Here is a 24,051-nt window from a genome sequence, read left to right on the forward strand (position 1 = left end):
GCTAGGAGAGACAATCAGAACAGGCCAAATAAAATGCTACTTCAAAACAAAATAGAGGAAAGTAGAAGATAGAGGGTAGGGTGTTAGAAAATAAAGAAGCTTTCAGAAAATACTTACCAGTGGGAAGAAGAATAGGAAATTCACCCCAGGCTTTTGGAGAAGACTTGAAAATTAGTAGTAAAGATTAGATTTGGGTAATGGGGAAAAGAAAAACAAAATTACTCTTCCCTTAGACTATTTTCATTTACTTTTCTTTTGTTTTATTGGTGAAAAAAGTCACTGAACATGAACACCATATTGGAAACCCTAATGCCTAAATACACAGAACAAAGTAAAAGCCAAAATATCTACATTGAAACAAAGTAATGACAACCACTCTTAATTAGTGCTGAATTCACTGCTCGAACACACACCAGCCTTGTTTGTTTTCCTTCCCTTGAAGCTGTCACACATGACCTTCAGTATTGAATGGAAAGCCATTTAATCAAATGCTTTTAAAGCCTTCTTTACAGTTATTTCATTTTAGCCTTGAGCTTGCAAAAAAATGTTACTGGACCATTTCTGTCTCTGAGCACAGGTCAAGCAAAGGCTGTAGAGACAAGAAAGTAACATATATTGCTACTTCAACTGAAGTCAGAGGGTTTTGTTTTTTTTTTTTTTAATCAGTTAGGAAAGATACAAACCTAGTTCAGCAGATACAGCTTTACAGTGAATTCAGGAGATAAATGCTTTGCTGTCAGAGGTAAAAATTTAAATAAATATTTACATATGAAACAAAAGTCTATACAAAAACTCTCCCTGGGGTATTCTCTTTGAAGGAGAAGGCACTCAGTGGTGAAGAACTGTTGCAGTAGAACAATGCTGACTATAGCAGCCCCTTCTGTCTTTCATTTCTTTGTTCAGCTTTCACAGTGTTCCCACAGATCCCAAAGTATTAGAAGGACAAGTTTCACACATATCCTTCTCCAGCAGTTAGTTTAGATGCAGGAAGCTCTCTTCCAAAGATTATTTTGAAGAGAATCAGACATCGTGAAGAGATTCAATACTCGATTCAACAGCAGTCATCCTCGCCTCCAGAGCCTTTAGTATGGTGTCTGCCTGTAAGGTAAACGTGGAAAGATGCTTGGTTAGAAACAGAAATCAACAATACAAAAACGATGCGTAGATGTCAGCATTCCATTTTCAGAGCCAATCTGATTATGCTGTGCTCCCAGCTATCCCCACAACCTCTTTGTGTAGCAAAATTCCACTCCTTACACAGGATCTCAATACAAAGTAAGAGCAAAAGCACGAAGTCAGTTTAAGCACAAGACAATCCTATAGAAGAGACACGATTAAAAGCTAAATGAAAACGTGAAGGTTGGACTTGATGATCTTTCAAGGATCCTTCCAACCCAGGCTGGTCTATGAACTGCCAAAGTCAAGCTGTCTTTCTCATTACGGACAGATCTAAATCTAATCTAAAGCTGTATTTGATAAATAGAAAACGCTAATTAATGTGAAAACTAGAAACCAAGTTACTGAAAGCTTTAGATAACAAAACAGCACAAAGTGATAGCATATATTAAAACCCAGAGTTGATCTGGATGAAGTTATAGGTTGCTCTGCAGAAACAATTTAAGGATATTAGTATTTCACAGTGGTGACGTACACAAAGAATGATGCAAAATTAAGTCTTACCCTTTCTAGTGCTTCTTCCAAGGCAGCTCGACTTTCAAGAGTTAGAGGTTCTTCATCAGTAGCAGCCTGCTTTTCTGAAGATCCTAAAGTGTAACTGATATGCTACAGTTTAGATCATGCACTTTTCACTCTGAAGGCAGAAGAATGAGCGTAAGATTCATCCACCATTCTCGATGATTACAATTAATACACTAACACAGTAGAAGAATGATTCCAGGAACAACAACAACAAAACTTAGTCATCTTGCAAACAAACCGTTTGGTGGAATGAAAACAGTTTTAAGTTCAAACAGTAACGCTCAGATAAGAGTGTGGGGACTGAATTCTGGATGTAGTTATCAAGGAACGATTTAAGACCAGTTTCAAGTGCTACAAATCAGATGAAACCGATATAACAGCAGACCTTCATTTTCCAGACACTTATTAAGCCCCTGTGCTTGTGTTCTCTGCTGATGACACACACCTCCAATGGTTTGGAGCCAGGCATATTGTGTATTACCTATGACTGCAGGTATTAGTTATGACTGCAAGGTCTTTTTCTCTTGTCTAGGGCAGAGTACATATGTACTCACTTCTGAGAAGCTGAGAAGGAACCCTCCTGTGTTGTTTACAGGAATTTTCAGAGGTGGTATGCAGTTTCTAATACTGGTGACCCTGATACTTTCCTTTTCTGGGACTTGTCTAACATTACACAGATGGTGCAGCTACAACTTCAGCACCACAACGCTAGCAGCAGTAACACAAGGTGCAGAAACAGCTCTCTCTATGCATGCTGTGAATGTTAACAGCAGCGTCTTTGAACATGACGCCCGGAGGGTGAGGTTTATCTTAGCGAGAAGAATCCTGCCTTTACCTTTCAATCGAGTCAACGTTGAAACAGAACAAATCCCTCTTGTAGTCCAGATGTTTCGGGGTGCACCTGTAGATGCTGCCGAGCGTCCTGGAGCAGCCGGAGCAGAACAACGTCTCAATCATGCTTTGAGGAAAAAAAAAAAAAAAAAAAGTATGTGATATTTACGCAGGAAGGAAAATAACTACAGAAAGCCACCTGTGCCCAACTTCATCCCAAACGGGGCTCATCTAGGGTGACTTGGAGCCTCCTTCGCGCCCGCCCCCCATCCCCGCGCCTCACCATCCGCACTCTCCGGGCCGCTTGGACAGCTTCTGCTCCTTGTCCACCGAGACGCTGGGGGAGGCACCTGCGGGGAGGGAGAGGTGACCAACGGCCGCTAACGGCCGCCACGGGCCGCTCGGAGGGGCGGCGCCGGGCACTCACTGCGCAGCACGACGCAGCCCGTCTCCTCGTCGTTGGTCACCCAGCTGAGCGTGTCGCCCACGGGCCGCTTGCAGCCGGCGCACAGGAACACCATGGGCATCAGGTCCTCGTCGCCCTCCGCCTGCCCTGCCGGCGGCGCCAGCTGCGGCCGCGGGTCCCGGCCGCCGCCCGCCTCCAGCAGCAGGAGCGAGGAGTCCAGCTCCGCCATGCCCGCCTTCCAACTGCCCGCGCCGGAACTGGCCGTGACGCACTTCCGCCCGCCCGCCGGAGCCAATCCCCTCCTTAGAGGGGCGGGGACTCCTCGCCTCATTTGCATAACCACGCCCTCCCCGTCTTGTGGCCACGCCCCTCGAGGGCACCGCCCCGATGTGGCCCCGCCCCCTCCCTCAGCCGCTGCCTGGGGGCAGCCCCAAAATGGCGGCCGGGGCGGGCGCTGTGAGGCGAGCCCCGAGTGGGGGGCGCCGCCCTCTGTGAGGGGCGCCTCGAGTACTGCACCTAAGCACGCTGCTCACTGAAAGTCCCCCAAACAACCTCTCCCCCGTAGCTCCCCAGGGTGCCTCGTTGGTTTCTCAGTCTCCACGACACCGTTGGCACTTGTCCATCCCATCGCCATGTCCCCGCCAGCCCCAGGCAGGCTGAGGAACACCCTAACAGCCCTCTGGGGAGCCACGGTCACGCCCGAAGGCGGCTGTCCCTCCTCTGTCAGGCACCAACATTAATTTCTGCCAAGCACGGTCCGGCACCAAGGCAGTCCTTGAGCTGCGGGGTGATTTACACAGGCATCGCTTACGCAACCTCTTTCTGAGGGCGCTGAAGCACAATGAGGGACAAAAAAAAAAAAAAAAAAAAAAAAAAAAAGTATTTGGTTGGAGTACTGAGCTGGTTTAAAATGCACTCCCTCCCGACATGGCCAACAGGACCAACTCGTCGGAGTACTTTTGGTCCTATGAGTATTACTGGGATTACATTGACCCGATCCCAGTGGATGGAAGGAAGCTGAAGGTTAATAAATGTGAGTAACGCTGACTGGCAGGTGCTGATCCAGCACAGCGGGCAAAATGTGGCAGAGCTTGTCACACCGACTCGATTTTGCTTCTTTGTGAGAGTTATGTGTACGAGGTCTGTATGGACGGCTGTCTGCGCGCCCAGCTGCCTTACCTGCGCTGTGCCCTAACAGCACTGCTAGCAATGCCGCTCTTTGCTTTGCCTCACAGTGCTTCAAACTCTAAGGCTGCTGCTATTAACTCTTATTTAGAAGGACAGATATTTTTCTTAACCATTTGCTAAGTATAAACCTTACACTGTGCAAATCTGTAGTGTGGGGTGTGAGCTACCTGCTTGCTGCTCCCAGAAAAGTCAACTACATGAGCACAATTTTTTTTGTAAGACTATCCTGTTTTGTCTTGGGACGTATGGCTTACATTACAACTGATAAATATTTAAAACCTTGGTAAAGGAAGATGTTTGTGTTTCCACTAGCCAGGAACAACAAGCTGAAAATATATTCTATTGTTTTTCCTCCCGTGATTTACTGCTACTGAATTGTAAGCAGTAATATACGTTATCATCAAAACACTTGTTGCCATGAAAGCTGATTCTGCTGGGTTTAGGAGTTTATTTTCAAAGTGCCTGATGTGACATAATATTCTCTGAATTCAGCTGGGGACAGCTAATTCAATTTCACACTTGGTTTTGCACAATGGCATAGCAATGTATTTTTGCTATTATTTAAGTCAATCTTTTCTAATGTAACTGCATTGGTATGGGTTTACTAAAATAAAATCAGTAGTGTTGTGAGGGATTAACTGAAATGAGTATAGCTGGATGGATTGATGAAGATCAGAGGCGAGCATATAGGCATGTTTGAGCCGCTAAGGCTATGGGCAGCGCTCTCCTGGGATTCCCATCAAGTCTCTCCCTGTGGTTGTATCCTTGTCTGAGTAATACAGCTGTGGGCTTTACTGGTCCCTATTCAGTTAGCTGAAGACAACTGCAACTAAATGGGTATGGGAGTCACTGCCTCTAGAAAAGCTTTTTTGCCTGTTCTGAGGAGCCTAGCATTATTGCCTCCAACTTTTGGTACCAAGAGCAACATACCTTAAATAAGGTGACGTAAATACCCACAGCCTTCGGTATATAAAACCCTGCTCCAGAATGCTGTAGAGCAACATTTGGTGCTGCTGGGAACAGGCAGGTTATGAGCAGCTTTACACCACTTTTCTAATTCTCTTAATTTTAAAGTTATGGCAGATAATTGCCCCCACATTCTTCCAGGGAACCTCTGAAACACCAAGTTTAGCAGGCTGTAAGTCCCCTGTATGTGGCTGGACTAGCAGAATTCAGGAATCTCAACTTTTTTTCTTTTTTTTTCCCCTCATTAATAGCATCTTTTTAACATTTGGAGTCCCTGATATATAAGAGAGGTGGAGTTTGTGTTGCAGCATTTCCCTCCATGGTCATTTGTAGGATATTTCTCTTTTCCCAGCTGCTTGTTTTCTTGAAACTTGTGGAAGTTTTGCTTCTGTGAGAAGACGCTCTCCTTCTGTTAAATTTAATTTAAATGCATTGATAGTTTCACAGAGGAAATCACCACATACCTATTTGAGTGCTTGTGAGTGATCTCATATAAGCCTTATTTCAATTAAAAACAAAACAACAAGAACCAAACAGAGAAAACCTTTCTCTTACTGATTTTTTTTATTTGTTCTCTCACCCTGAAGACACAGAGAAGTCTGACACCTGTCAGGTCTTTTTGTATTCTGAGGAGGTGACTTATGTGATCAGACTGTGTGTTTACACATCCAGTCTGCTCCTTCAGCATCTTCAGCTCATTGACTGAATAACAAAGGAGTGGAGGCCCCCCAGATATAAAATTTCCTACAAGTTCCTACAGCTGGTGGTTGAATAATGGGGGAAGAACATGGTGAACGAAGACCTCTACTGACCAAAAAGCTGCAGGCAGAGATCGTGCCCTGTTAGGCACCGAGGAAATCACCCTTAGGCTAAGCATTGAGAAACAAATCTGCAGGAAACCAGGCTTCCGTATTTCAGCTGCCCATCTCCCAGGCAAAGAAGAGAAAGAAAGAGGAAACAGCATGGTGTGGGATATACTATTTTTCCCCTCTGCAGGCTAATGTTAAGGCAATTGGTGTCCCCTGGGGCGGCTGCTTATGTAAGGTATTTCTAGGCAGCGTGCCAAAACGGAGCTCTGCTCCGTGATTTGTGTCTTTAAAAAGCCCACGTTGGCTGTATCAATTTCTAAATTCCAAATGTTGGGTTTGGTTTCCTGATAGGCAGGGAAGTTAAATTGATGGTTTGGGGGTTTTGTGCTTCTTATAAAAACAGACATTTTTCCATGTCAGCGGTCCAGGAGGAATGGACATACTGCGTCATCTTAGTACTTTTATTCTTCCTTCTCCAAATACCACTGGGACAGCAAGCTATAATAATTTTGCAGCTGGTTAGTTTCTTCCTTGCTTTGAGGAAAAGGGCTGGTCAAGCAATGAAGATACTTTGTAGGTTTTCCCATCTTTACAAAATCTTTACGTTCATATATTTTATATAGTTTATATAGTTTATATAGTTTATTTATTTATTTAATATAAAACAGAGACCTGAATCTCTGCACTTTCTTTCCTCTGTTATGTGGCCTGTCCCAGAAGCATGGTGAGAATGTGTTTGTCTCATGAAAATGAGCCTAAATCCAGCTATAAAGACTTGGTCTTGCTTTCTGTTAATAGCATTGTGTACTTCTATCCATTTTGTATAAAAATAATAAAAAGCTTAATTGGCCCATGAACTAATAGGATATTTAAAACAAACACACACCCATACAAACGGTGACTGTAAACGTTAGCACTCGGAGAGCTTTTTATTGATTGTTAAAATACGTTATCCCAGTTCAGAAAAATCCTAATTGCAAGGCTTTAAAAACAGTCGGGAAGTTTCTGTTTATCCCTCTTGAGTTCAAATTTCCCCTGAGAGCTGAAACAAATTCGATTAGCTTCAGTGAATTCCATGGATCATACTAAAACTTCTCTTAAAAGGTGAACCTCAAATAGCTGTGATATAGAGGGCTATAAATTCCAACTCTGCACTTCTGTCCACTTGGCTTTGAGCACTTAAATACTGAGCTTTTCAAAATATTTCTAGATCGTGAGCTTTTTGGTTTTGGTTTAGTCTTTTTAAACACAAGTCAATAATTTTCCCCTGAGGAGCTGAGACTGGCCAGTAGCACCCAGTCACCGAGTCCCTTCATTTTTGGAAGAGTAGGACAGAATACTGGCCCTCACATCCTAACTTACCTTCCTCTGAATTAAAGCTCAGTAAAATTTTGTTTAAAAGGGGAAGAATGAAATAAGCCGATGCTCCAGAAGTCATTTTGCACATTCTTATTTCTCAGTATCCCAGCCAAAACTGAACTCTCTGATAAGAGTTCCGCTGGGTCAGCTCTAGTTTAAGGTTTAAAGGAGCTAGAATAACCCCATAATCTCTTGGTGGCTCTGATGACAACACGTTCTGAACTTTTTCACAAAGAAACACCTAATCAAACATACTGGACCTGTTTCAAAGAACATGAATGTTTTTTGTCCTTTGAGATAGAAGATTTATTTTATCCTGGTCAATATTTGTCTCTGGAGTCAATGACCCTTCTTTTTCACCTCAGTCGAAGTGGGTAGCCAGTGATGAATTCAGGGCATTTCTCAGCTTGTGCCCTGCCCAACTCACAACCTTTCCAAGGCTTTAACTGGGAAGTTCACCACTGCACTGATCCCAGGAAGGAGCATGTTGAACCAGTGACCAAAGGTGCTACTGGGGCAGGAGCAGATTCATCCCATCTAATAGCAAGCCTGTAACTGAGGCAGTAATTTCAGCAGCACTGCAGCCTTAATTCATTACGGACCAGCTCCCAAAACTGTTTCTGAGCCCCGTTAGTGCTATTTTTTTTTTTCCTTTCACTAATTTAAAAAAAACAAACAAAAACAAGTTTTCATCTGAATCAGAGATAACAGCAGTGGCAGTACCTTAGGTTGGTTTAAACCAATTCTGAGCACGTACTGCAGTGCTAGGAATCCACTTATTGGTTCCTTACAGAAATCAGTCCTGGTAAAGTAGGCTTCATTTTGAACAATTTCGTGATGATGACAGAAGTATTACAGCTGGGCAGGGGACAATCCACAGTCTCTTCCACTGGACTGTTGTGTTAGGAAGGTCACGAGTGCTTTTCAACATGCTTTCCTGTGTGAAAGTCCAGCATTTCCTAGTAGAAAATATTTTCAAAGCTAGAATTCCCTCCCTGAAAGCATCCTCTTAAGGGTCACGTGTAGTACCTCTTCACCTGAGGGCAGGATGTGGCTGTGCACTGAGCAGTAGCAGCTCAGTCTTGAGTACAGCACTGTGGTTTTGTAAAAGGAACTGTATTCCCTATGAACATCCAAAATGGAAAAACATCCTAAGTACTCAGGATTACCTTTCAAAAATATGCATAGTCCTAGTCACCATCACACTTACTCCATTTTTTCCAGCCTTTCCCCAGCCCTGGCCATATACTGTCACAATAAATTGCCAGGAGGGTCTTAAGACTTTTAGCAAATTGGCACTCGCATTCCCCTCTCTCGGGGGCTTAATTAAGTTGAATTAGTTCCATGACACACATGATCATAAACTATACGCTATAAACTATACAGATCATAAACTATATTGCTGCGTTTTGCATTTGCTGTGTTACCAGTGACAGAATTACTGTGTTGTGTTCACAGATTCTATTGTCATAGCCTTTTGGGTTGGACTTGCTGCCTTTGTGATGTTTCTTTTCCTTATTTTGCTGTATATGTCCCGCTCTGGATCAAGTCCAGTAAAGTAAGTACAATCAGAAGTGAAGTAAGTATAGCTAAGCGTGATCAAACTATCTGCATGAACCATTCATTCACTGCTTTGAATGATCCAGCAATTATATTCAACGTTTATAATTGCACACCGAGATGACACTTGTTATGTTATGATTTGGTTTGAGTGCCTCTCAACCCACTGCTAGGCACTGTTGGTATTAATCACCTGGATAAAAATAGGAATTCGTAACTGTTGGGGTTTGCTGATGAGAGAAAGATGGGGGAAGAGGAAAGCACAGGGACGGGCAGAGAGGCCTGGTCTACCCGGTGCGTTGGCAAACATTTTACTTATGCCAGCTATCAAGGCTGTGTATTGTAAACGTGTCTGCTTTACACACAGAATGAGGGAGTACCCCACATAAAGCACACCCAGGAAGGAAGTGGGAATAATGATGGTAAAGTAGGTGGACATGAGCTTCCAACACGATCCTGTAAGACTTGATTAAGAGAAAATTTACCAGTGAGACCACAAAAGTCATAATCCTATGTGTGGCATTGTTTAGACCATTCCAAGAATGCCATATGTATTTTAGAATACTCTCTCTAAAGGGGGTTTTAAAGAAATTGGGAAGAATTGGGGATAAAAAATGAGATCCAGAAAATGTGTCCTAAGATGAGAGAAATATACTCAAATCAATTAATTTCTCAAGGAGCAGCGGCTCAAGGATGCTCGTTATGAACTCTCCGTTTCTATCTTTAGAACAGCTTTTAGTGCCCAAGAGCCCGATGATAACAATCAAAGGGTAAAGTGTGGTCAAGTATTAAAAAGCAATGGCTGGAAGCTGCTGCTGCTCAAGCTCGCCTGTTCCACATGTTTCATCTGAGGGCAGTGATTCACTGGAACAATTTAGAGTGGTACATTAAGTTGGTTGTGATTAATTCTTTTTTTGCTTGATGACTTAACGTCTAAAAAACACGCAGTTGTATTCATCCCCAAATTACTGTGAGGAGTCAATGGGCTGATGCTCTATGCCCTGTTGTGCAGAAGCGTCTTTCCTGCCTGAAATAAGTGAGTAGCTCACTCCCTAAATACTTTAAAGTTCTTGGAATTTAAATTAACTCTGTGAAAATACTGATGTATAGCTCTCTGAAGATCTAAGCCTATTTTCTATTCTTTTCTTGTTTGGCAAATCCTGCCAATAGACAGACAGTGCTTTCCTTCCCAAAGGGGGCCCACATCTGAACTGCAGTCCTTCAGCATAGTAAGCCCTGGGTAAAACTACAAACACTCTTAGTCAGAGGCAATATTAATCATTTGGAAGTGTAGTTGTGAAATGACTTGAAGCACCTGCCAACCACGAGCACGTAGCATTCACAATACCAGTCAGCTTAGGAGTGAAATAACATGGTTCAACTGGGTTTTCGCTTGGGCCAGAATCTGCTGGAATTAGCCTCAGGCCATTTCCCTGCAATTAATGCTTACATTCTGTTACCCTTACCTTGGTAACTTAATTGAAATTTCAGTAGAAGTACTATTCACCACTAGGGAGACAGAGATGGGTTGCAGCTAGTGAGTAGCCCCGTAAAGCATGATGATGATTTTCAGGCTCAGAGTGTGTGCAGTACACGCAGCTCTGTAGAAGGGCATCTGGATTTACAGGGAGATCCCAGATGGGCATGTTAGTGTCAGACAGACTGTTTTTTACAGCTGGGCCTGACAAAACAAGGAAAGATCCACCAGTGGCAGATAGCTGGAATAGCTAACCTGTTTTAGTAGAGTGTTTCTACCCAAAGCCTCCGTGGCTGAAAAGAGACACCGAGTAAAACCCCCACTGGACAGGTGTCCCCAGTTCTCTAAGCATTACAGACCCTGCCCTGTGAAGAACCAGGTGGGGGCTACTCAGGTACCTGTAGGGGATGCGGACGCAGTGCTCACGGATGTGCAGCACCCACGTGCTGAGTGGGAAGGTAGTTGTAACGCTGCCTGTCAACCTGAACTTTGTCTAAGGACAGGTTTCTGTTTGCAGCTTTCTACATTTGGTTTGCTTTGTTTGCTGCTGGGTTTTCTGGCAAACACGTTTTATGCAAACAGGGATGCATTTGCCCGCTGCTCCTCCTAATCTGATCAGGACACAGAAAATTCAGCTCAGCAAATTAGGCAGAGGTTCAAGATTAGGTCACAAACAAGCAGAGGGAAGCAAGGGTATAATATGGCAGTAAAAAAAAAAAAAAAAAAAAAAAAAAAGGGAACACTAAAACACTAATAGTTGAATTTATTGGCACCCTAAGGCCTCTGGCATGCTCACAAAAGGTAACAGCAACAATAAAAAAGGCAACTTGCCCAAATAAACCACAAAGCAGGAGGCAAGCTAATAATACAAGAAACACATGGAAATGGACATGAAATTACACGGTAACAGAGGCCTGTTCCCATTAATCTGCTGTTACTGAAAAAAGTGGCAGAAGTCTGTACGCATGAATATCTCGGTGTGTTCAGAGGATTTTTTTTAGAAGTATCTTTTTTAAAATCACTTCTATGTTATGCTACTGAATTAAATGCTGGGCTTACAAATATCCATCTTCATCCCCAATATGTTCAGTCTCACCCACTGAAAGCTGTTGTGACCAAGGAGGTTTTTGTGGAATGCCTAGGAATCATTAATGGAAAGCAGTATTGGATGAGGTTTGCTTAGGGCTTTAAAGCATCCTGTCTTATCAGGTTTCTATGCTTAAAATATACTGGGGGAAAAAAAAAATATTAAACCCTCCAAATTTGCTTTTTTGGATTGAGTTCCATTTGTTTTCTAACCACCTGCTCCAATTACTCTTCTCTTCATTTCAGCAAGAAAACATAGTAAAAATTCTTCCTGTTAGCTTCCACCATCCTCCTCTTTCTTCTTCTTTTTCTGTAATCCATTCATTATCATTGGCATGCCTATCAACTATATTCAGCACAGATATCTCCTTACTCTTTTGCCATGATAATCGTGACACCTTCACCTAACAAATGTACATGTGCGTCACTGGTCAAGGCTGGGGAACTTTTACCTTCACGGTTTCTGTGTTCATCCGTCTCTCTGTCAAACCCAGGGGCACATAGGACGTTATGTTCTGTTTCAGCTTGCTCAATTGCTTGGTGAAACAAGCATGCTTTCACATCTGAACATTTATAGGAGCATTTCTTCTTGCTTTCGCTTGTCCCCAGCTGACCGTCAAGCAAACCCCTACTGCCATAGGTCATCTGTCTTTATTGTCAGCTGGATCTCTGTGGGATCCCTGAGGATTACACTTTGGCCTTGTACAACGTGCAATGATCATCTCTCTTCTACCACTGTGTACGCCGATGTCTTAATATGTTGGCAAGGCCATGACATCTGCCACAGGATAGTCTGCTGACTTTTAGCTGCATACCCATACGGAAAAGAAGCCAAAGTGTCTTCCAAAAGCCGTATGCAATGACTAGATCTACTTATTCCACAGCATAATCCTGAGATGCTGAGAGGTCCCGGACCCAACGCTGTGGTCTGATTGCACCACGCTCGTCTCCACAATACAGAACGGTTTGGTGCCAAGTCAGATGAGCAAGCTCAAGAGAGGGGCGAGGGTTGATCCTCGCAAGACAGCTGCAAGAAAGAATCCATGTCCCAGTCCCTTTTGTCACTGTTATGCCATCCCTACAAAAAGAAAGAAAAAAATGGTTTGGGACCAATTATTTCAAACCCATTAGCATGCCAAGGCAGTTACCACACTGTTGTAATCAAGAGCCAGCACTAACATTTACATAAACTGTATTTCTTACCATCCAAAATGATATATCCAAGTGATATATATATATATTTCTGTTCTTATGAATATTTAGTGATACAGAAAATAGGGTTAGTGGCTGGAAACATCTGACTGGAGACTTGAACGTGATGCAGATAACACAACTTCCTAGTCCTCTTGGGGAAAACCTGTGTTCCCACTGCTGGCTGTGCATCCCTGACGGCCTGACTGAGGCTGCTGTGGACATCCAAAGTCTTCAGATAACCACTTGCCTCACAGACAGTGTAATAGGGGAGGCAAAAAATGAAGATCTGCATATCTGATCCCTTATCAACACTTCTTGCTGTCATGGTAGCCTCAGAAGTGGAATCTACCAAGTGGCTCTGGACTCCTTGGCAGCATGAGCCTTGTGGACTCTTGCAGTAAGAAACCTGACTCAGTGTTTTGATATTTTTCCCCCTAACTACGACCAACTTTTACCTGATATTGCTGAGGCATACAGTAACATAGCTTTGGGATCCCTCTTGCCAGACAGAGATGTGTGACTTGGCTTTAAAACGCTTGTTCTGCAGCCAGCTATTGTCTCAGTTTGCAGGTGAGGGCTTCCTTCACGGACAGACAGATAACCACTGCTTTGGTGGACAGACTGTACAATGTCCATGTGTTTTTTCAATTCTCTGCTCCATCCAGATCAATTGCAACAGCTGCTTCATTCCTGGAACTGGGGAACTAATTTGGATATTTGGCAGCTCAGGGATTTTGATGTGTAGGACAAAAAAAAAAAAAAAAAAAAAAAAAAAAAAATCTCTGGTAATATCCTAGATCTCATATGAGGGCAGATAATTTTCCTTTTTTTTTTATTTTTATTTTTTATTTTTATATATATCTTCAAAATTGAAATATGCGTTAGTGAACAACATACCCACTGTGTCTCTCTTACAATAACAGAAAGTACCTATTCCTGTACACAAAGGCAGTCAATCTGATACTCAGGGTGCCAGATTATATTCCTCCTGCTGACAATAAGAAGTGTCATAGCTCTGCTTGGCCGTGCCACCTTTTCTTTGGGGAGACGAAGTTCTTAATAATACCATAGTAAGAAGATCATCATGAGAGGTACTTCTCTGATAAAGCAGGTCATGCTCTGCTCCTGTTCTCTGCTATCTTCAGCCCTCTCTCTCCTGTATTTAGGACAGCTAAATCCTTAAAGCTGGCTTCCCATATGCAGTGTTCCTGGGGATCTATCCCAAATTCTCCCTGGTACAGTTTCTCAAACAGCAGATAATAAGTTTTCCTCAAGGCTCTGGTTTCAAGGGATGAAGCTGTCTTCCACACCTCCATCGTTAGGAGAATTTTCTCTTTTCATGCTGACAGACCCAGATCCTTTTCATGTAAGAAGCTGTCAGAGCCAGAGGAGCACAGGCTGTCAAAGCTGGTTACAGGACTTCAGTCATCAGAACTCAAGTTACAGGGCCTTCACAGAAAAGTGTTCCTGCTGCTGCCATCAAAGGCTGACCACCTGGAGCACGCTCCGTACCTCTTGGCAGGCATCGTGGCTCTGTCTGATGTGACACTGGTACAGTGGTGCTGAGGTTGCTCAGGGAGAACTTATCTCCAAGTGAAAAATAAGTCTGGGGTTTTGGTTAGCACCAGCCAGAGTCTGCATGTGTGTGTGAACTCACAGACAGGAAGAGAGATTGCTTACCAGTGATCAGGGTCCTTCCAAAAACCACATGCATGATCACTGCAGATAGACCAAACTATACTAAATATATGAAAATTTAGAATTATAGTATAATCTACTACAGGTTTTCAAAGATCAAGTCTGTCTCTAGAAGTCCATAAATACAGAATATTGACTCTACATTTTTTTCCTTATCATCTCTAGCTTTTCTGTGCTGTCACAATTTACTGTTTTTAAGGAGAGCCATTTTTGAAAAGCCTGCAGTTCTCAATGAAGATTATTACTGCCGGGATTGAGGCTTTAAGTTTAATTTTGTTTGAATAGGTCCATCTTACCTGGCTGTCCAGTCTGTACTATGACTCTTTGCTCTTCCTTGTATTGTTGTATCTTGATGTGCAGCTTTCTTTCAGAGTGATTTTACACGTGCTTCCAGATCACTGATGAAAATGCCGAGCTGCATCAGGTCCCTATGGAGCCCAGCCTGAAACATCCACAGTCAGTGATCATTCTCCAGTTACGCTTTGAGCAGCCTAACTCACTTAACACCTGTTTAATGGGTTTGGGGCATACTTCTTTTTAAAGAAATCAGTACAGAATATTACTTCAAATGCCTTGCTGCAGTTCAGATAGCTCACATACATGCAACTACCTTTATCTTCCAAATGGGATTCCCCTAAAGAAATTAAATCAGCCATGTTTCACTGTCCTTGTCTTTCTATAAAACCACACTGTTGGGAATTACTTTTTTTGTCCCTTGGAATACTTGTTCAGTTGTACCTTACCTTAGTTTTAATTCCATGATTTTTTCATTTTGCCTGGGGCTGAGGTCAGCTACATTGGCTTGTGGTGACCTGGCTTGACCAGTTCACTCCCTTTGGGTACTGGGACACCAGGGCCCTTCCATCACATTTCATCTCATCACATTTCTTCACTGTTCCAAGGGTGGTTAAAGATTAACAAGAGCCAGCCAGAGCTCTCCTCAGACAGTTTGCAGGTCTCTGGGAGGCAAGTTCTCCCGCTGATTTAAGAATATGGATAGCTAGCTGATGATGTTCAGCTGCTTAATGGACTGGAAAGAAAGCATCCCACTTCGGTAAGAGTATTTTTGTCTTGCTTCTGTCAAACAGAGAGAAGAGAGATCTCTTGAATATGCCTGCATCACATCAAAGCAAACTCCAAGTCTGCCTGCCTCCATCCCATGGTGGGCGTATTACTGAGACTTTGGGGTTTTGTTTTATTTATTTTTGTAATTACCATTAAGCAAGATCCCTGCTGAATTAGTTTTGTCAGGAACAGATATTTGAAGCTTTCCTAAGTAATTAATATAAATTCGAAGTTACAAAGTTTATATTTTCCTTCCTCTATATTATTCAAAATAATTATTTCCCATACAATTATTTTCCCAATTTTGTTACTTTTGTGTAACTACTGAAACAAACGTAGCGTTTAGTCAAAGATCCCCTCTTTTTTTTTTTTGTCTCTTAATCTGTGGCACCAGGACATTAATAAGACTTTTCAAAAAAATTTCCATTTTCACTTATACTTTTGGGTTACATTTTTCTTCCCAATGTAATTTTCCTCCTCATCTTTGAAGCCCTAAGAATGTAGTTCTAGTTGGGACCATCTTGTGTTTAGCCATACAGAATGAAATTTACTGCTTTTAGCCCAAAGCTATCTGCCGTTTATTTTTTAAGGGTGATGTTTGGGAAGCTGCTGGGAAGAGGAGACAGGGTATGCTCAGCTGTTCTCATGTCATCACCCCCTACACCCCACCACTAACTTGATTCTTCTGGCAGAACCATACATCTTTGCCATGTTATTTGTACGCTGAAAATTTCACACTACCCTTGTGCTACCTTCTTTTTCTTGCTCAGATCCCCACCCCTCCTTAAACTGCCTTTTCCCAGTGCTAGTGTCAGGGAACCTCTCCCAGATGTCACACATCCCTCTTGCTGTCGCCCCCAGTGTAAGTGGCTCTGTCTCTTGTACTCTCACTCGATTTACACATCACTCCTAACCCCCTTCCCTTCCAGGACCAGCTGTGAGAGGTCCCTTCACTCTTGCTACAGAACAAGTCATAGCAAAGTTTCTGGTTCCCTCTTTAAAAATCGAGATAAAGAACTGGATCAAGGGCTTAAGGGCTGGACTGAAGGTCTCATGTTGAGTGAGGGAGTTCACCAAATGTGGCTCACAGCTCACCATTTTGCTGTTGGTCACACTCCATTTGCAGGTAAGGACATAATTCTGATGGTGGATAAAGAGGGCTGAAGTCCAGAATATCTATATTTCTAAAACATTAATAATGTACTTGCTTATGAAATTGCTGCTATCTTCCAGGCTATGGTCCTCGATAACAATACTTTTTTTTCTTTCCACATGTTACAGACGGGTGATTGTAGGGAACCAGGCAGAAGAAAGCAGTTCCAACAGCGAACAGCCTCACTGCGATGACCTCAGCAGCCCATACACGGATGAGGTTGCTCCTGGAACACCTAACTAACTCCCTCTCAGATGAAACTGGCATTCATGCAAGTACCTCAGCCTGAGATAAAACTGGAACAGGTTAAACAAAAACAGCTGGACAGTTCTCCTGACTGTAGAGAAGATTAGTTCCTTAGGTTGCAGCTGGATTAGTTCAGGAAAAGATGAAAAAAAAAAAAAAAAGAAAAAAAAAAAGATGTCTTTCAACAAAGACTGAAACTGATGCCTAAAAGGAAGCACTAACCACCATATTGGAGCACTGTTGCTGCAGTTGCCTGATTAGAAGAGCATTTTAGATTCTGATGACTGCAAAATTTCTCTCACTTAAGTAAAGATTCAATATAATCTTTCAGTTATGAGGTGCAAAGGGTGTGCTGCCTGCTGAGTGATTCTCATTAACACCCATTTGGCTGAGAGCAGATTTGCTCCTCCAGCAGAAAGCGCGTCACAGTTACGCCCCATGTCCTGCAAAGAGTTCTGCTTTGCTTACCTGAGCACACGCAAAGCCCTTTTATCCTCAGGGGTGTCTCTGCAGCATCAGTCTTCACTCGGTTTTCTTGCTGTGAAAGAAACCACCAACACATTGATCAGGCAACACAACATTGTTTATAGCCACGATGACACAAGTCATCTATTTCTGGCTCTGTCCTCAGCTCGCAGTCTCATCAATTGCATCTTAGAGACATCTCCACTTGGCCAGCCTCTGAAAAATAAGCAGTAATGTCAAGTGCAATATCAACAATAAAACTTTGCTTTTGGAAGGGTTACATCTTGCTCTACTGTCTTAAAGCTCAGCAGTTCCCTCAAGGACAGAATATACTTTGTATTTATTTTCCTATTGCAAAATTATATATATTTGGGTTAGCTGAAAATTATTAAAACACTGGTTAGCTAGAACAGCCTTTAAAAAGCTATTGAGCTATTGGCAGCATTCATTATCTCAAGTGGTTGTGTCTTCCTGAATAAACTCGTTAGCTTTAGCAATTGCCCAGAAATAGTTTTGCTGCTAATAGCCAGTCCCCTTTTCCTTTCTCTTGGAATGGCAGGTGACAAAGAAACTGAACAATCTCGAAACGGTATCTTAGGGCTACAGCAAGCACGGCACCACGAGTGCAGAGTCGGGCTGTGGAAGGCAGCGAGGCTGGAGTGGCTAAAAGACCCCACAGCGAGCTGCTGGGCTGAGGACCGCACACAATTCATTCGAAACTTGAGGAAAAACTTAGAAATTTCACCTCACCAAGCAGGCAGCCAAAACTCCTCCAGGGAAGCACTGCCAGAGCGGCCACGTGCTGCGCAGGGAGCGCGGGCTGTGATGTTACCAGAGAGCGGGTGGGCTGGGCTGTGGTAAAAAAGCCTCAAACGCAAGAGACAGACCAAACCACCAGGCATGTATTCGTGTTGAGTGTTGCTTTCTTTAAAAAAAATAAAATAATTTTTTTTAAATCTCTGAGGTAAACACTTCTGCCGTTTGCTTTTTGAGCAAACCGACCACCGCTTTGGTTAGGCGTGGAATCCGATCAAGGCCTCAAGTCCACCAAGTCAGGAACAAGTGGAGGAAGCAAGGGAAGACTGCAGAAACTGAAGACATTACATGGACAGAGACGTGTCAGAGATACGAAGTTTTCCATTAATCAGCTCAGATGGCCTTCCCCACCTCTCAGATACGCTTATCTCTTGCTGCTTCACACAGGACACACAAATAACAGTGGTGGTGAAAGCCGGACTACCTTCTGTTTAGCAACAAAGCTCCCCTTGCCTTAAAGGGGGGGAGAATTTCTCCCTGGTCAGCACCTGTCCCACTGCAAGTTGTGTCTACCTCGTGTCTAGAATCACACCAGGAGGCTGAAGAAGACCTCACCATCTCAACCCATTTTCCTCCTCAGGGATGCATCTGCCCTGACCTAGAAATCCTCTCCAGCAGCAGGACATCACGGCCTTGTGGTGCTGTTGGCTCCACCCTCCTCTTCGCTGACTCGTGACAGACCCCACACCTGCTTCTCAAGAGCCTCCTTTCCACAGATGGCTTCCAAGGGGATTTCTGAAACGTCCTGATGCTCCCATTCGTAACGAGGAGCGTTCTTGCAGTAGGCACACTGAAACATGTATGTGGTATGTAACCACAGAAAAGGGTGTTAGTGTTTTTGTTTTGTTTTGGGTTTGTTTTCCTATAAAATTATCTGGAAACGTTCACAATGGCTTAGGAATTAAAAGATTATGATTACTGCCTTTTTTTTTTTTAATACAAGATAAAATAAGCAAAATGCAAGCCTATCTTACATGTCTAACTCGGGAGGAAGGGACAGAAATGCATTTCTTGCAGTGACATTTCCATACACACCCATTTCAAGGCCCTTTCAGTGCTCTGCTGTTCCCAGTTAGTATTTAATTTCTCCTTCCCCCAGACTCCTCAGTTAACAGAGGCCTTCCCTCCGTAGCCTTCAGCATCCCCACCCTGTTGAACTGCTGCAGCCATCAGCCAACAAGGCACGACCCAAATCACCTCATGCTGCAGGTTCAAATTGTTGACGACCATAAAAATCCTACCCCAAAATGCACTGCCCTCCCCAAGACATGGTACAAGCAACTGAGCCCGGTTGCTCACAGTATGTGAAACCCTCCCAGCACGTCAGACGTCTCCTCACCTGCACGCCAGCACCGTGGGGCTGAGGTCTACTTAAACCTGAGGAGCCCCACCTGCACTCAAACCTGCAGGTACCTCCTGTACATACCTCGTACCTCAGGAAGCAACGTGTCTTTGGGGTTGTTGCCTTCACCAAATTCTTGTCAGCTTTGAGGAAAAGGCTTAAGAGGCCTGTCCTCATGATGACTTCTGTGAGGGCAGGCCACTGGGCCCAGTGCAGGGCATGGTTCTCATCACAAGAACATCGAAGCAAATAACTTGCACTAAGCTGTAGGAACTCCTTGTTTTAAAACACAGGTCCATACACAGGGCAAGCCTTCCACTTCTGAATCCTCCCTACAATTTATTTTATTGAAGCATAGTTTTTTTAAATGACTCACCGTGTAATTTATTATAATGAATTTTGAGCATGTTGGCAGTAATTCACACACACAAATCATTCAACTGCTAACCATCTGCTTTTTTAAAGATATTTGACCATTATTTCCTGAAGGACTCCGTAATAATCTTTTAATTGCTACATAACTACAACACATTGAAGCTCACAGAAGCAGTGAGAGATTAATTTGTTTCTAAAAGTTCCCACATGCAGAGCGGCGTTGTCTTTACTGAGAAGCAGATATGAGCTATACATTTTTGACATGAGAGGCTGGCAGCTTTAAATTGTCAGCTTATTTACATTATTTTTGTTTCCAAACCAACCATAAAGTGTATGAAGAATACTCTTCTCCAACCTTGAATGTTTTAATAGCAATGTTGGAGATGCTAACAAAACACTAAAAGCCAGGGAGACATCAATCAATACTGTTTTTTCCAAACATTTAAGGCTATCAGAAGACCATCATTTAAATATGCACCCTCATGGCAGGCTCACACATAATTAGCCTGCATTTAAGAAAGCATACTGACACACATGACTGCCTCTAGGTGCAGTCGTGGTCTCCTCATGCTACTGTACACTTCTGTAGCACCACGCACCTTGTCAGCTAAAGCCAGCTGTAACCTTGACAGTCATCCTACTTATTGTAGCAGTGACAAAACTGTGTGCAGACATCACCGTTTCCACTAACAGAGGGAAATATCACAGTGTGCAAATTGCTGTTTAACCAGAAGTAATTCAGCGTGCCCGTTTGCATGTGATGCACCTATTTCCAGAAACAGATCTGAACTCACAAATTGCTCTTCCACGTGGATGAGATTCAACAAATGAATTCTGCTCTGGCCAGTAACACAGTTGCACAATTTTTTGTAAAGCAAACAGGGCGTGAGAAAGGGTATTACAAGGCACAGAGGTGCACTCTGCAAAACAGCCTGGGCTTGCAACTTGTGGAAGACTGTAAAAAAGGGGGTGTTGCACTCAGGGTTTGGGTTTTGTTCACTTGGAAGGGTCTACAAGTACATCTACTCCTGGTCAGTAACACATCAGATATTGTGATGGGTTGACCCTGGACTACAGGCAGCTCCCACCCAGCTGCTCTCCCGCTCCCCCTCCTCAACAGGACAGGGAGAAAATAGGATGGAAAAGCTCAGGGGTCATAATTAAGACAGGGAGATTGCTTACCAGTTGCCATCAGAGGCAAAACAGACTTGACAGGGGGAAAATTCATTTTATTTATTGCCAATAGATTTGGGCAGTGACTGAATTTCTCTAGTCCCACGTGAAAACACATTTCTGCATTGCAGTCTTTACATTGGATGAATGGTTCTATCTCATTTCTTAAATTCTCTCAAACAAGTCATACTATAAACCATTGCTAGAGGTCTCTCAAGACAGCTGAAAACTCTTTCCCTGCATGTCATGAGTCCTTTCTGTTACAGGCAGATGAGATGGCAAGACAGCTTTCCATTTAGCTCCAGTTCTAGCCAATTATTTCATATTCTGGCACTTGCAAATCCTTCGGTTTCATTCATCTCTTCATTTTGTTTTTTAAATTAAATAGAAAACACCTTTTCATTGCAAAGAAAATTTCTTGATGCCACACTCTAGGGATTCTGTATCAATATTATGTCACACTTTAGCCTTTAATGGGCTTGCAGCATTTTCAAGATGTATTTTGCTATTTTTAAACCAAGCCTTCAAACAGATATTATGGCTTATTTAAGAGAAAATATTTACATGCAGAAGCAATCCTCATTATTTGCATCTCACGTTCTTTTATTCTTTAAAAAAAGCACATTATATAAATAACACAAGGAGTGTGCATTTCTGATTTTTTTCTCTAGTACAGAATTTGTACAAAGCACCTAGGCACAGCACGTTTTCATGAGTCAATTTAATAAATCCTGTTTTACACTTCAAAGGCTCAACTTCAGACCCTGCGTGTTTGCATACCTGGAATGGTTTATTATCTGCCCTCAAGGCCACATTCAAGAAATATGTATCAGATTTCACAGAGAATTTCCAATAAAAAATATGTATTATCAATCAGCAGCAAGTCATTGGAGTTTTAGTTCTCTCTCTCAGCTTTTCAGAGTGGAGAGAAGAGAGGTCTTCATTGCAAGTTCCAGCAGTGGTGATGGTCAGGATTTTTTTTTTTAATAAAAAAATATGTATATATATATATTAAAAAAAAACAAAACAAAAACAACAGAGAACCGAGAGAAAAAACACTTTCAAAAGGAACTGAAAAAATAGAAGAATCCTACACCATTGCGATGCCAGTGTTCAGCATCTTGTCTTTGTACCAGTTGTATCATCTTGTATCATGAAGGAAGCTGGATGCTTCAAAAAATAGTAAATCATCATGGCTAAACTCCTGAATACTTGTTTGCACTTATACTCGACTGTGGTGATGTACTGCAGTCCTTTTCCCCATCTTACATTGGAGAGAGGATGGAGACTGAAATAGAGTCCAGAGGCAACACATTCATCAGCCCTTTTTGGTTCTTCAGAAAGTTAAAAGTGGTGTAAATGACATTCAGTACCCTTACTGTTGAAGAAAAGGAAAATTACGGCTTTAATGTTCCACTGAGAGATGATGAATACAAGTCTTCCCCCCTGAGTTTGCACACAGTAATAAAATATTGATCTTATGACAAAGTAAGTTAGATTTGTATGAGGAACAGTTCAGGAGGGTTTCATGGCTCACAGCAATGATGACAGAGCATATAACATTAAAGACTAAGTGTCAGTTCACTGAATTAATGCCCCAATGTAGCCGAGTAAAGGGTTTTGCAAAGAGGCACAATAGTTTCTTCTCCTTGTTTATGAGTTTCCATGTCATCATCGTTTAATTCATCATCTGTATTACTGCAGATCAATTTGACATGGGTTATTAACATATCTGGCTCCTGTGCTCCAAGCCATATGTCCCCAATGTAAACAGAAGTCAGGAATACACAAACAGCTGTGGAAGAAAAATTAGAGAAAAATCAGAACAGATATGCTTATATTTCCACATCACAATACCAAAATAACCCACTTTACCTCCAGAACTATGTTTTACTAACCCTTTCCTAGATGGAAAACGTGTGGGTTTTTTGCTCATACAAAGCCAATGATCCTTCCCATAGTGAGGGATGAAAGTGGTTTCTTGTTAGCACACCCTTCTGACAGGTTTAAATAAAAAGCTTTGAAATCTGACCTGTGTCTTTCTCTGTCAAATAGGAACACTGAGCAGTACATGGATCATAACCCACCTGGACTTATTTGTTGCAGACTATTTTGTCCCTTGGAGTTGTGTGTTATACACCTCACTGAACTCCATTATAATCCTAGAAATGAAAGTTTCTTCCAGGGAGTATGACTACTGTACTACCAGAAATCCCTACAGTACAGCCACGTTCTGTGCTACCAACCCACGTGGCTACACCACCAGAGATAAAAATCTTCACTTTGTTGAGTGATGAGAACCAACAGACACAGGCAAACTTCAGTTCTGTTGACTGAAAAACCCCATGGAACTACCATTAGCCCCTCTGCCTTGTAATCCAAGTGGAAAAGAAAAGACAAGTTACCTTTCTTGTTCACCTCCTCTTCCGTCATCGCTGAAAGGCACAATGTTTTCACGAGCTCATGAAAGCTGTTGTTAGTCAGGCCCTGAGCATCCATGAGGTGAAGCATGATTGAGCTAAACAGACAGAGCTCTTCCAAGTGTCCAGCTGTCCCACTGCTGGCCTCACAGACGCGGGTGTAAAACTTGAAGATGTTGTTTCTCAGCGTCTCGTCCCCAAGCACCTCCTGCACTACCCCTGGGTGCGGCAGGACGCAATTCTGCAGCCACCGCAGAGTTAGCAAAACATTTTTCATATTGAGACTGTGCTCAACCATCGATTTTACGAGCCATTTAGTTACTATGGAAGTGGTCGCACAGTTAAGATTGACTGCTTCATCTGCAAGGTCACCAGATTTGAGGGGATCCTCTGGATGTTTGGTAAGCATTGCCGGGAAAGCAGGTTCCCAGTGGGCAAATATGGCATTCAGATCATCTCTGCATTTCTCCAGCTCAGAGACTTTTAGCTCCTCAGCAGTGTCATCTTCTCTTTCTGTCTCTTTCTTTCTCCGAGTGTGATGATGTCCTTGAGACGAGGCTTGGGATTTGTTCTTTTCTTTAATATTTTATGTAAGAAAAACAACATCAAAACAGACATCAGGTCCTCCAAAGGACTTTGTACAAAATTATTCAGTACAGACGGCATCGTGTGTTGTTTCAGTTGCTAAAAGGATAAGTAGTAGCCTCATTAACAACCTAACTGA

General features: G+C 42.7%; 3 protein-coding genes across 4 annotated transcripts in view; 1 reads left to right on the plus strand and 2 right to left on the minus strand.

Moving 5' to 3' along the window:
* Positions 1 to 237: 237 nt before the first annotated feature.
* Positions 238 to 3,211, minus strand: MIS18A (MIS18 kinetochore protein A). Its single transcript, XM_038165782.2, has 5 exons — positions 2,957 to 3,211; positions 2,813 to 2,879; positions 2,534 to 2,656; positions 1,681 to 1,774; positions 238 to 1,098 (listed from the first exon to the last, which is right to left on the minus strand). Exons 1-5 carry the CDS (start codon positions 3,162 to 3,164, stop codon positions 1,021 to 1,023), a joined length of 570 nt encoding a protein of 189 aa, XP_038021710.2. The 5' UTR covers positions 3,165 to 3,211; the 3' UTR covers positions 238 to 1,020.
* A 114-nt stretch (positions 3,212 to 3,325) lies between these two features.
* Positions 3,326 to 18,940, plus strand: MRAP (melanocortin 2 receptor accessory protein). Of its 2 annotated transcripts, XM_021268406.4 has the most exons (4): positions 3,326 to 3,968; positions 8,716 to 8,815; positions 16,267 to 16,463; positions 16,619 to 18,940. In XM_021268406.4, the coding sequence occupies exons 1-4, from the start codon at positions 3,863 to 3,865 to the stop codon at positions 16,624 to 16,626; spliced, it is 411 nt and encodes a 136-aa protein (XP_021124081.1). In that variant the 5' UTR covers positions 3,326 to 3,862; the 3' UTR covers positions 16,627 to 18,940. The 2 variants fall into 2 exon arrangements, with proteins under 2 accessions (XP_021124081.1, XP_005013896.1); XM_005013839.6 differs by lacking the exon at positions 16,267 to 16,463 and having other exon boundaries at positions 3,333 to 3,968.
* Positions 18,941 to 20,946: 2,006 nt separating this feature from the next.
* URB1 (URB1 ribosome biogenesis homolog) overlaps positions 20,947 to 24,051 on the minus strand; it is a 46,276-nt gene continuing 43,171 nt past the window's right edge. The window contains exons 38-39 of the mRNA XM_027449198.3: positions 23,313 to 23,903; positions 20,947 to 22,702 (exon numbers count right to left, since the gene is read on the minus strand). Of these exons, the coding sequence (XP_027304999.3) occupies positions 22,497 to 22,702; positions 23,313 to 23,903 (797 nt within the window). The 3' untranslated portion in view covers positions 20,947 to 22,496. The remainder of the gene's footprint in view (positions 22,703 to 23,312; positions 23,904 to 24,051) is intronic.

Source organism: Anas platyrhynchos, chromosome 1 (assembly GCF_047663525.1).
Source record: "Anas platyrhynchos isolate ZD024472 breed Pekin duck chromosome 1, IASCAAS_PekinDuck_T2T, whole genome shotgun sequence".
NCBI classification, from domain to species: Eukaryota; Metazoa; Chordata; class Aves; order Anseriformes; family Anatidae; genus Anas; species Anas platyrhynchos.